Below are 13,761 nucleotides of genomic sequence, written 5' to 3' on the forward strand. Positions count from 1 at the left end.
CCCCCTACCAGCTCCCATCCCCCCAAAAAAATTTAAGTTTGTTTTTAAAAAATGTTTTCAACTTCAAAATTTCAATTTTTCACCCCTACCCTCAACCCACCCCCTACCCCCCACCCCCCAAAAAAGTTAAGTTTGATTTTAAAAAATATTTTCAATTTCAAAAATTATTTTTTACCCTAGTAAAAGTAAAAGATATTTCTCAAAAAAAAATTATTCATAAATCAAACACTAAAAATCTTTTCCGAAAAATATTTTCTACTCACCAACCAAACATGAGAAAATAAGTCAAAAATCAACTTGTTTTTCGGGAAAACATTTTCCTTCATACCAAACACACCCTAAGTGTCTACTTGTGTGCACCCAAAGTTGAAGAAAATAAATTTCAAACGAAGCCAAGTTAAAGGACACGTTTATGTATTATGCCTTTTTTATTTCATGTAATTATTTAGAATACAGAGTCTTTAACCCAAAGCAAGCACTCACAGTCACCAAAATGAAGAAATAACAAAACAGTACATACATTTTGACAATCTAAAAGACATTCACAACCTCTGCTTCAAAACTCTTGAGAGAAAAGGAGCTTGATACATGGCTAGATGCTATGATGTTCCCTTCACAGACATCAAGGATTTTCAAAGTTTTCTTCACAGGATGGTGCAAGAACATGAAATCGGCATGGCACAAGAACAACACCTCTCCATCCTCCAAAACTTTCAACATAGAAATTATTTCATTGCACAACCAATCGTTGCATTCAGGAGAAATGTTTATGACAATCTCTTTAACCCATGAACTAGTAACTCCATATTCTTTCATCACCCACACCTCAAAATGACTATCTGCATAATTGTCACACACACATAAACAGCGTCCATAAACTCCCAACGTTCATAAATTTGGACAATTTTTCTCAGTGTACCCTGGAGCTGTGGGGAATGATTCAAACAACTCATTCTCGAAATCAAACGAACATATTAACTCATTTCCATTAGCATCATAAACCAACCAATGAATCTTTGCGTAGAGGTTCACCCCATGTGGCATGAAAGAGAACATAACATGTCCTGCATTTCTCCAATACCCTTTGCCAATTGTGTAGACTTGACCTTTAGACTTGTAATAATCATCATAAATTTTCTCTTGGTAAATTCTAACCATTTTGTACTCGAACCTAACAGGATCAAAACCGAAGCCATAAGTGACAATACCATTGGGCCACCCTCTTACCCCTTCAGCCTCTGGAAGGATGATATACTCTCTGGTTCTCGGATTGAGGATGTAAATAGTATCAACACGATCATTATGGGGGAAGTAATTAAAACAAACGAAACCATGAACTGATCCAATCATCCAAAATGTATCAATAGGAAAGTAAAGTTGTAGATCAAGGTCAACATTTGGATCGGGGCAAAATGAATGATCAGTATCTTGATCTTCGAATTTCAAGAACTTTAAGGTGTTGGTAGTAGAAATCTCATCCAAGCTGTATTGGTTGATTATGATGCCTGCTGGAGATGTTGAACGTGATAGTTTTAAAAATTCGGAATCTAAGGTTAGGTTTAGAAAAGATTTGGAGACGCTTTTGACGTATAAGAGTGTGGTGGGAGGTAATCTAGAGAGAATTTCAAACAAGATTGGTGATGGAAGATCCATCAGTGATGTTGTTTCATCACTACTCATTTCTTACAACTCTTTGGATAATGAAACATGTACCAGAAATGTTGTGTCCAAAATGTTTTTAACAAGTTAGCTAGCTGAATTGTTCAACACTTAGGAAAAATATTCAACATTACGTATGCCATATTTATTGAAAAGTCAATAAGTCCAAGAAACCTTTCACTTTCAAGATCAAATGTCAAAAGTCTAAAATTTGAGTTATTAGCTATGCTTACCAACATGACAACTAGAGTAAGGTGCAAGAATATTAGAGATTTTGGGTTTTCCAAAAAGATATACTTTTAAAAATATTTGTTGGTGAAAGTTTGTATACACATTTTTTTGGATCTGGATTTATTCGACTGTACTTGGTCTAGCAGGCTGACCTCATTTATTTTCATTAAGATTAAGATGTTTGAATGTTAATGCAAATGTTATGATATGAGAAGTCCAATATAGAAGAATAAATAAATGTAGTTGTAGAGGGTCGAAATCGAGTAAACGAAGGGAGGCTAATTTCGTTTCTTTTAAATTGAGCGGCCGAGATTGAAATCAGTTTAATGAATAGCAAGGGCGAGGATTCAACCACGACATCAGGGCAGTTATCACTGTTATAACCCCCCGTGACCAGAGGCGAATCTAGGATTTTTCGAACATGGGTGCACCAAGTAAAATGTAATAAAGTGAGAATTGATCCTTAATCCTCAAGGTCAAAAGCTCAACATTTAACCATGTAGACCATTTAGACTTCTTGTAGTACAGGTGCAAGAATATAATATTATACAAAATCTTAAAAAATATACATATAAAATATCTAATTTTACGAAGAGACCACGGGTGCGGGTGACCNATAGTTGTAGAGGGTCGAAATCGAGTAAAGGAAGGGAGGCTAGTTTTGTTTCTTTTAAATTGAGCAGTCGAGATTGAAATCAGTTTAATGAATAGCAAGGGCGAGGATTCAACCATGACATCAGGGCAGTTATCACTGTTATAACCACCCTGACATGGGAGAGTGGGTATCCGGAGCCAAAAGGACAAAAAAAAGTGGGCAACAAAAATTGAGGGTCAAACCTAAAGGGAAACATTTGGATGAAGGATGGATGTCGTTAAATCATTGGTTGGAAGGTGCACGCTAACATGCTCCCTGTAAGGCACACGTTGAGCACAACCGTGTTACTCTGGAGGCCAGTACAGAAATAAGTGAATTTCCACCAGATGTGGTAATTGAAGGTGATATGGAACAAACAGTAGTGAAAGTTGTGTGCTTAAGTGCATTGTTTGGACATAATAGAGGGGTCAAATCAATATTGGTGAATGGTACCATCACTACATCAAAAATAATTTTTTAGCGACAATTAATTAACGACAATAGCTTAATTGCCACTAAATATGTATTTTTAGCGGCAATTAAAACTCTTTGTATATGTCCTAAAGCCTTTAGCGACATTGGATCCAATGACAATTAACTAATGCCGGTAAAGATTTTAGCACTCTTTATTAATGTGTATGTTTATTGCCGCTAAAAGTTGTTTTTGTTGGAGTGCATTAAGAATAGGAACCTTTCTGTGCTTATAGACTTTGGGAGTAACCATAGTTTCATGGATGCTCATACTGTCAAAGGGACTGATTACCAAGTTAGTTACTACCCTTTATGAGAGCAACATTAGCAGATGGAAACTATGTGATGTGCAACTCTTCTTGTTTCAGATTCCAATGGAAAATGCAGGCTAGGACATTTCAAGAAGATCTACTGATAATTCCACTAGGTGGCTCTGATCTCGTGAGATAAATTGTGTTACTGGTGTTGAAGGGCATTTCTGAAGAGGGCAAGCTCAGCATGATCAATAGTGGTGCTATGGGTAAGTTTCTTAAGAAGGGGAATGCTCTATTTGCCCATCTATTCATGATGAACAGTGCAACAGATCAGGATCAAGAGTCGGAGGTTATAGTACTACATGTATTAGAACAATTTATTGATGTGTTCTCTGAGCCTAGGTCCTTACTTCCTATCAGATCTTTAGATCACAGGATTAGTTTGAAGCCTGGGTCTAGTCCATGAGCTTTCAAGATCAATGGTCAAAAGTCTAGAATTTGAGTTATCAGCTATGCTTTCCAACATGACAACTAGAATATGGCAAGGCCCGGGTCAGAGTCATAATCGAACATGACGCTTGCGCGTAGGATAACGTGTAGGAGACGAATTGTCATGTAGGACGACTGTGTCTATTTGTTCAACTCTATACAAGTTTAAGTACCTACTTGTGTACACCCAAAGTTAAAGAGCACAAATTCCAGATAAAGCCAAGTTAATTGACACGTTTGTGTATTATACCTTTTTTTTTTCATGTAAGTATTTAGAATACAGAGTCTTTAATCCAAAGCAGGCACTCAGTCACCAAAATGAAGAAATAACAAAACAGTATACTCTAGCACAATACATGCATTTTGACAATCTAAAAGACATTCACAACCTCTCCTTCAAAATTCTTGAGAGAAAAGGAGCTTGATACATGGCTAGATGCTAAGATATTCCCTGTACAAACATCAAGCTTTTTCAAAGTTTTCTTCACAGGATGGTGCAAAAACAAGAAATCGTCACGCCACATGAACAACACCTCTCCATCCTCCAAAACTTTCAACATATAGATCATTTCATTGCCCAACCAATCGTTGCATTCAGGAGAAATGTTTATGACAATCTCTTTAACCCATGAGCTTGTAGTTCCGTATTCTTTCATCACCCATACCTCAAAATGAGTATCTGCATAATTGTCACACACACATAGACAACGTCCAAAGACTCCCAAACTTCGCGAATACCAATACCTTTTCTTATTGTACTTTGGAGCCGTGGGGAAAGATTCAAACAACTCATTCTCCAGATCAAACGAACATATTGACTCATTTCCTTTAGCATCATAAACCAACCAATGAATCTTCGCGTAGAGGTTCACCCATAACATGATATGTTCTACACTATTTCTCCAATACCCTAATTTCCCAAGTGTGTAAACTTGAGCTTCAGACTTGTAATAACAAAAACCATTAGTATCATCATCGCGAATCTCCTCTTGGTAAATTCTTACCACTTTGTACTCGAACCTAACAGGATCGAAACCAAAGCCATAAGTAACTAAATTAGGCCATTTTCTTACCCGTTGTGGCTCAGGAAGGATGATATATTCTCTTGTTGTTGGATTGAGGATGTAAATACTATCAACATCACCGAAAAAGTAATTAAAACAAACGAAACCATGAACTGATCCAACGAGTAAAAATGTATCTATTGGAAAGTAAAGTTGCAGATCAAGATCATCATTTGGATCATGATCAAAGTTATCGACTACGAATTTCAACAACTTTAAGGTGTTGGTCCTAGAAGCAGTCCTACTAGAGTAGAATTGGTGGATGATGATGCTGGCTGAACGTGACAGTTTTGTAAATTCGGAATCTAAGGTTAGATTTAGAAAAGATTTGGAGAGGGTTTTGACGTATAAGAGTGTGGTAGGAGGTAATGTACAGAGAATTTGTAACAAGATTGGAGATGGAAGATCCATCAGGGATGTTGCTTCTTCACTCATTTCTTACAAAAGTCTTAGCGCTGATATTTTGCTATGTATAGCAAGTGGCTCGATCGGTGAGTTTGATCAGAAAAATTATTCATATTTCAACTCTATCTTCTATATTTAACTATAATATTCAAACAGTTTTCCGGTCAAACTTGCACAACACGCATTCAGTATTAAAGGTAATAGTTATGTTTTGGCAACATGACAAGAGTAAAGCGCAAGCATATTTGAAATAAAAAGACTATTAAATATTGTCTTTAATTTGATTATCGATTAAAAAAAAAGAGAATGTTAGCAACTTATTTGCAAGCAAAGCTCATTTATTAATTTCCAATTAGCTTAAGTTTCCATCAAGAGTATGTTCAGTGGGTCTCATATGTATACGTTCAGGTAAGGGAATGAACCAAGCTCAAAAAAAGGATCTTTAGCCCCATTTCTCGTTGTTTTTCTGAGTTCATTGATTATTTTCAATCTCGTTTCATTCTCTTATTAATTTGATCTAAATATCATATCTACGACCTTTACCTTCCCAAAAAATGCCTTTGTTCTACATTAATAGTAGAATAAAATATATCTCGATTGAACTAATATATACAATTTTAACCCAACAATGATAATAGAACAATTGTGTCTTGTTATAGGAACTTTAAAAGTAACCTGTCTACAATGCAAAAGTATAGTATGTACATTAGTTGTGACAATCAGGTTTAAATAACATTGCAGAACATATGTGTGATTAATGTAATGTATCAGGTCTGTGAATTTTTGAAACTGTGGATTGATCAAGACATTACTCATGAAAATGGTAGATATTTCAAAAGTGCCTAGCATGACAAGAGCTTGTTTCAAATTTGAAACAATAACTATACTCAGTTTATTATAAAAACACAAAGTAGTTTGTCAAATACTTTTATAGATTGAGATTCTAACGTCACATAAGTCAAGTATAGGTTTATCATCTTTCATCTTTTCTAGAAAAGCACCATCATTTTTTGCAAAATCTTCTCATAGAGTAACATTTGTATTCTCCATGCTGGGGCGAAATGTGAATACTTCACCATATCTCTATATTGATGGTATTTTAGGCATCTTCAAAACATACTGCTCATTTGTAACAACTATCTCCCGTCTCTTGCTATATTCTTTTTCAATGAGAGGATTCATTGAAACTAAAATGCAAATCAAATCTTAGAATAGGTAATGTAAATTATAGCGATTACGTAATGGAGCATGAAATTAAATAACAAATTTTTTGGATGGATAGTTACCTAGAATAGCACCATTAGGTAATTTATCGACATAATCCAATGATACAAAGCCAACAGAGAATATGTGTGTTGAAACCTCAATGTCAGTTGCCTTTATGATTGTGTTATCTGTAAATGCTAATTCAACTTCTTTATGTATGGAATAGTAGTTGGGGTTGACGCGATCTAAGCGTCTTTTAGCAATGTAGTAACTCTTATTTGGTTTCAAGGAGTCCTTCCATGTTTCGATATGTTTATTAAATAGTGTTGTTTGAATTTTTGTACCTAGTATTGTGCAAAGGGGTAGGAGTATAAGTACAATAAACATGAACGATAAAATAAAAAGGTAAGTAAAAATGTAAATGTTATTACCTCTTCATTAACTAATATTATTGATCTGAAAGTCCCTTCATGCCTTGAATTCTTATTAGGTATTATTGAACCCCATCAAATCACTAAGACTCTCATCACCGAATTAACAAACTATTTTTGTATCTTGTTTATCGGTACATTCCATTTTGCTAGTTCAATTTCAGTCGTCATGTGGGCTGGAGCTTGATGACTACCATTGGGCGACAATGTTAATTCTAGGCGTTATTGTGTATTAGTACCATTGATGAGGGCGACAAATGGTCGAGATCAACATGATTAGGCAGGAATTTGATGAATAAAAGAGGGTATCATTAAGATGTAAAGTGCGGCTAAACTAAGGTTAGAAGTAACATATATATGTAAAGTATGTCTTTAAAATTGCCAGGGGACTGTATATGAACAGGTGAACCAATAATAGGTTGTTTAAGTAATGTTTCACGGGAAAGAAACAAAGTTGATTAGTGGTGTAAAGTATGTGTTTACAATTTCCAGGGGACTGTATGCAAGCAGGTGAACTAATAAATATATATTTGCATTAAAAAAATATTTATCTCATAAAATTAGCTATTAAATAAATAATAAAAATTAAACTAATACAAACTTAGACTGACGTTATTACAAGTCTTATGAACTTTTTTTTGTCTAAAATACAGAAATATTAAGAAATAGTAAATAAGTTAAACAAAAGGGCAATGTTTACATAGTAATAACTATTTTGAAGAAAACTTTTTAAGAGTCTAAATCATATAAGTAGCATTGATAAATAAAGTTATTATTTTGTCTTGAGCATCAAAAACAAATCGAGACAATTCTCTAAATTTTGGAAAAAGATATGCAGAAGCATATATCTACGTCACAAGAGAAATTGTTAACAAAAACAAATAAATTTAGATTACATCATGTTAACTTCATATATTGGAACATTACATACTAATGTATATATTAAGCAAAAAAATAATTATTATATCATAAAAAATATATTATTTTCCTCAAGTACTCGATGTTATGAAATATACCTTCTTAGGATAGAACGACTCACTTCATCAGAATAGTGGTACCTCATATTCTCCTAAACTTTGAACTCACTCAACGACAATAAATCACACAAAAAAATTGAAAATCCAAGCAAAGAGTAGAAGATTAGAAAAAATATGGTTGAAAAATGAGAGGAAGTCCCTCTATTTATAGTCAATAAAAGGTAGTATGAACAAATTTTTTTGTTTCGTATCTGAAAAATCATGACTTTTCCGAGATTTCACAACACTTTGAAAAAAGACACAATTTTTTTGAAAAAATCACAATTCTTCGAAAAAGTCACAACTTATTGAAAATGTCACAACTCTTTGGAAAAGTCACAACGCACCAAAAAATCACAACCCTTAGAAAAAAGTCACAACTTATCGAAAAATTCACAATTTAAGTTAGAGATATTATATTTAAAAAACAATTTGAATATCTTATATATGTTATAAACATATATCATTTATAATTTATTTATGAAAATAAAAACGTTCAAGACGAAGATATTTATGTCTCTTTCTTATAGGCCACAATAGTAAATTTTAAAGCTTTATTCGCAATAAATTTAGTGCTTAAAAGTTTGATATTTTTTTTATAACTAAAAGACTAGAAAGTTCTATAATGTAAGGTGTTTTAACTATTTTTTATTTTGGATAAATTATTATCTATTTTCCCTCTTTAAAATGAAATCGTTTTTTAATTTTTTTTTGTATAATTAATAACTAAACCAAGCCCAACTGAAACCATTAACACAAACCGAGCTATTTGCTAAAGTTCCCCAATATATATTATAATTAACTTAATTTTAATAAGTCAACAATCAATTAATTTAATTTAATTTTAAATTTTAACCAATAATCCAACCAAATTAACATGGGAACACCCCTTGCCTACAGTCCTACACAGAGAAACAGAGCAGTGGAAAAAACGTTTTGGATAAAGAAAAAAGAGTACATTTTCCATGTTCAATAATTCGGTAATTTCCAGTAAATTTTCATGATTTCAAATGTTGGTTGATAAATCCCTCTATCACATATTAACTGAATTGTGAGAAAATATATATTGATTAAGAAAAACATTCAACAGTATAATTTATCTCCCACAAAATATTGAACTTTATTAAAGGAATACACAAATATAAAAAAAATTCAAACATCCAATCAATTTAATTTTTAATTTTAATCAATAATGGGTCCAAATTAATCTGCGAACACCCTGCCTAGTGCCTACCGTCCTAATTCTAAACCGGAGAAACAGAGATAGGAAAACAAAGTTTTGGATGATTTAGAGGCTCAGATCTGCAAAGAGATCAGGACGAAAGAGAGGCGACCACGCCATGGCTGCAAAATCACCAGTTCTCAGGTGATTTACCAAGCCAAGATACGGATCGGATAGTCTCCATCACCGATCCAGTTAGCCCAGAATTCAAAGAAATCATCATCACCGCCTCTAATTTTATATGCAAAATCAACCAACATACATGCAGAGAGTAACAGAGACAAAAAAGACCAGATTATTGGCAAGTTGAGGAATATAGTAGTATATGTATATTTGCCATTTCAATGATCCAGTAATTTCCCAGAAATTAACATGAATCCAAGGGTTGTTGCTTCTTCTTTTTTTGGGAAAAAAGAAATCATTGGCTAAACAAGAGAGGGGCAACCACCCTTGTTAAGAAAATTCCTAAACTCTCTGTTTTGCCTCAATTTTTTTTGTTTTCTGGGCTAACTTTTTCTTTGCTGGAAAAGTTGTTTGGTTCTCAACCAAATAACTTTCCCCTTTTTCACTTGTGAGTTCTCCTTGTTATATGCACAAAACTCTTCTATGGAAGAATCTAGATGGGTTATGTGGCAATATTTGAGTTAAAATATCTGTATTTGGATCAAATTTCAAGTTATTTGTTTGACTCAGTGAACAGCACGTGGGAAATGACTCATGAGAACTTGCCCCCATTATTAATCCTAGTGATTTTTGAGGGAGTCCGAAATTTAAATAAGTCACAAAAAGATAAAAATAATCAAAATAAGTCACTATTTTAGTAAGTAATTAAAATAGGCTTAGTGGAAGAAAAAAATATGTTTTATGTAATATTCTAAATATTTTTCGTTAGTCTCATAACGCGTATATTTTAATATATAACGTAATAATTTTTAACACTTTGTACAGTGTAAATTTTTCTTACACTTTGTAAAGTGGAAGTTTTTCTTACACTCTATTAAGTGGAAGAAAAAAAATCTATTTTACGAAGAGGAATATTTTTCAGGTATTGTTATAGGAGAACATTGTTGACTAGTCTTAGGTTCCTTCCTAACATAGATTTAAGTATTGTTAACTTGATTTGATCTATGTAGTCATTTTGAACCCTCAAAAAATCGGTTAACGATTCGTCATTATAGATAATTCACTCTCAAAATTTACTTGTCCTTGTGATAAAAATGAAGTGGTGTATTTTTCGACATAATCAAATTATAATCAGTACTATTTATACTCATTCTTTTATAAATTGATGATAGAAATTTATGATATCGGACATTAATTTAATATTTTGCATTGTATTTGGGATGACACTTATAATAAGCGGTATTTCCGTCATGTATAATTTCGTCATCCCAATAAATCGAAACCCTAACTTTTAATTCAGAAGACATCTTTTTGTGATTGAAATGAAGAAAAATAGCAATGTTTGAATGTCTTTAAATAGAGCTTGGAGGAGTTTTCAAAATAAAAAAAAATAAAAATACAAAATGTAGTAATTTTTTCCATTTTACGATATGTCAAATCAATATAATTGTATGACAAACACTGCAAAAACTTTATAAAGAGATACAATTTAATGCAAAATGTGAAACATAATTTTTTTCTTCCACTTTATAAAGTGTAAGAAAAACTTCCACTTTACAAAGTATAAAAAATAGTTCCGTTATATATTAAAATATACACGTTATGAGACTAACGGAAAACGTTTGGAATATTGCATAAAACGAAATTTTTTCTTCCACTAAGCCTATTTTAGTTACTTACTAGAATAGTGGCTTATTTTGATCACTTTTATTTTTGTGCGGCTTATTTAGATTCCTGTAAATGGTGTTAAGAAGTACAACATCGAAAAAAGGGACGGAAAATTAATCTCGTTATATAGATTTAGACAATTCTTCTTCTTATAAGTTAGCATTTGAATTTGAGTTGCTCAATATATATATTTACTTGGTATCAGAGTCTGTCAAAATAATTTCAATTTATTGTTGAACCCCATATTATATTCTCGAGAGTTTTGAAAAGTGGCTTTTGAGATTGAGTTATACGCAAAATCCATCTTCACAACTGGCACCAATGGGCACTTCGATTTAGTGCGGTCATATAAATGAACCTAATTATTAATAGATAATTTTTGGGGTTAAGTTAATCCCAAGATTCATAAATTAATTTTGGAATTGAGTTAGACCCAAATCTATCTTCGCAAAGTGGCACCAATAGGCACTTCAGTTTTTTCTAAGATCTCAATGATATATTTGGGATTTTTTGTAATTTAACACGTCTTTGACTATGGATCAAATAAGGAGAGAATATTAGCTACTTACAAGCAAAACTTATTCATTACATTATCTTTTCACTATCGATCAAAATATTTTCCTTTGATTGCATTGCAGTATTTCTCTCTCAGCCTCCTTGCTTTGTTATTTTCTGAAAATTCCAACTCTTTTTTTCAATGTTACTCGAATTGTCCACGCACTCAATGTTCAGTCTAGACATTTTGAATGCATATATTCTTGTTTATTGCAGTTCTTACTACCAGAATTTTTTTGCTTTTGGCATGTCTACTAGTACAATATATGTATGTATCTAAAAGACCTTCACAACCTCTGCTTCAAAATTCTTGAGAGAGAAAGAGCTTGATACATGGACAGATGCCAACAAGTTCCCATCACTGACATCAAGCTTTTTCAAAGTTTTCTTCACAGGATGGTGCAAGAACAAGAAATCATCGCGCCACAAGAACAACACCTCTCCATCCTCAAAAACTTTCAACAGATTAATCATTTCATAGCACAACCAATCGTTGCATTCAGGAGCTATGTTTATCACAATCTGTTTAACCCATGAATCAGTAACTCCGTATTCTTTCATCACCCATACCTCAAACTGAGTATCTGCATTATTATCACACACACATAAGCAACGTCCAAAAGCTCCCAAACTGCGTAAATTTGGGCAATTTTCCATTGTGTATCCTGGAGCAGTTGGGAATGATTCAAACAACTCATTCTCCAAATTAAACGAACATATTAACTCATTTCCATTAGCATCAGAAACCAACCAATGAAGTTTTCCATATAGATTCACCCCCTCTACCCAACATCCAAACCCGAACATGACATGTTCTACACAACTTCTCCAATACCCTTTGCCAATTATGTAAACTTGAGCTTCAGACTTGTAATAACGAAAACCATTAGTATCATCATCGCGAATCTCCTCTTGGTAAATTCTAACCACTTTGTACTCGAACCTAACAGGATCAAAACCGAAGCCATACCTGACTATATTAGGCCACTTTCTTACCCGTTGTGGCTCAGGAAGGATGATATATTCTCTTGTTGTTGGATTGAGGATGTAAATACTATCAACATCACCGAAAAAGTAATTAAAACAAACAAAACCATGAACCGATCCAACTAGGAAAAATTGATCAACAGGAAAGTGAAGTTGTAGATCAAGGTCACCAATTGGATCATGATCAAAGTTATCAACTACGAATTTCAAAAACTTTAAGGTGTTGGTCCTATTAGAGTTGAATTGGTGGATGATGATGCTGGCTGAACGTGACAGTTCTAAAAATTCAGAATCTAAGGTTAGATTTAGAAAAGATTTGGAGACGGTTTTGACGTATAAGAGTGTGGTAGGGGGTAATGTAGAGAGAATTTGTAACAAGATTGGAGATGGAAGATCCATCAGGGATGTTGCTTCTTCACTCATTTCTTACAACTCTTAGCTACTGATATTTTTCTAAAGAAACTGTATCTCATCAAATTTCAGTATGTCTTTCAAGTTACGTAATACTACAGAATACTTATAATTGTTGAGTTTGTCAACACGTATGGAAGAATTAACCACATAAATCTTATCTCTGTATTGGTCAAACTTGTACAACACAAGTTTTTTTTTTCCCTTTTAATTAGTATGAAGGGTATATATGCACTAGTTTGTGAATGGCGGGGGCATCAATGTCCCAAAAGTATGACGGAAGGTATTTACATACCATTTACGATAATTCGAGGGTATATTTGTCTTTTTTCCCTAGTGTTAACATAGGAATTTGACACATAGTTTGAGTAAGAATTGTTAAGCGACCTCTAAGTGTTAGCATTGAACTAGTTTAAGGCATACCATTGAACACTTAAAACGTAAATCTCACATAACTAAATCCCACATGCGAACCTCTAGACATTTTATCAGTGTCCCACCCGGTGACAAGCCTTAAAACAAGTCCTAAAACTGTTTTTTTTAAAACACTGCTTTGTACACAAAATTAGATGTGAACTAAGCTTTTGACATTGTCTATTAAAGGTTAATTATGAAAGGGGGATTTTAAGACAATTCCAACTCTCACTTCAGTGGGGAAAGGATCGCTAACAAATTAAGTTTGAGATAAAATTTATACTTTGTATAGTTAGAGTATAAATTAATTCAAAATAAATTTATACCTTCAACCAAACACAATATAAATTTGTCCCAAACTTAATTATGAATATCTCATCTTATCTCATCTAACTTAGTATTATTATTTTATCTCATCTCTCAAATGTCATTAATTAATGCAGGAATTATAATTCCAAGAATACAATCCTAAGGTAATTTATTCTGCAAACCAAATGACACCTAAGTTCCCATTTAAGCAA

At 33.1% G+C, this 13,761-nt stretch overlaps 3 protein-coding genes across 3 annotated transcripts; all 3 read right to left on the bottom strand.

Annotated features, from left to right (window-relative positions):
- Window positions 1-507: 507 nt before the first annotated feature.
- On the bottom strand, window positions 508-5,263 carry LOC125845451 (F-box/kelch-repeat protein At3g06240-like). The gene is made up of 2 exons (XM_049524964.1): window positions 4,128-5,263; window positions 508-549 (listed from the first exon to the last, which is right to left on the bottom strand). The coding sequence occupies exons 1-2, from the start codon at window positions 5,235-5,237 to the stop codon at window positions 532-534; spliced, it is 1,128 nt and encodes a 375-aa protein (XP_049380921.1). The 5' UTR covers window positions 5,238-5,263; the 3' UTR covers window positions 508-531.
- LOC125845454 (F-box/kelch-repeat protein At3g23880-like) lies at window positions 584-1,751 on the bottom strand. Its single transcript, XM_049524968.1, has one exon. It carries the CDS (start codon window positions 1,678-1,680, stop codon window positions 889-891), a length of 792 nt encoding a protein of 263 aa, XP_049380925.1. The 5' UTR covers window positions 1,681-1,751; the 3' UTR covers window positions 584-888.
- Window positions 5,264-11,383: 6,120 nt separating the features above from the next.
- On the bottom strand, window positions 11,384-12,909 carry LOC125845449 (F-box/kelch-repeat protein At3g06240-like). Its single transcript, XM_049524963.1, has one exon. It carries the CDS (start codon window positions 12,836-12,838, stop codon window positions 11,705-11,707), a length of 1,134 nt encoding a protein of 377 aa, XP_049380920.1. The 5' UTR covers window positions 12,839-12,909; the 3' UTR covers window positions 11,384-11,704.
- Between the last annotated feature and the right edge of the window lie 852 nt (window positions 12,910-13,761).

The sequence above is a fragment of the Solanum stenotomum genome, chromosome 11 (genome assembly GCF_019186545.1).
Source record: "Solanum stenotomum isolate F172 chromosome 11, ASM1918654v1, whole genome shotgun sequence".
NCBI classification, from domain to species: Eukaryota; Viridiplantae; Streptophyta; class Magnoliopsida; order Solanales; family Solanaceae; genus Solanum; species Solanum stenotomum.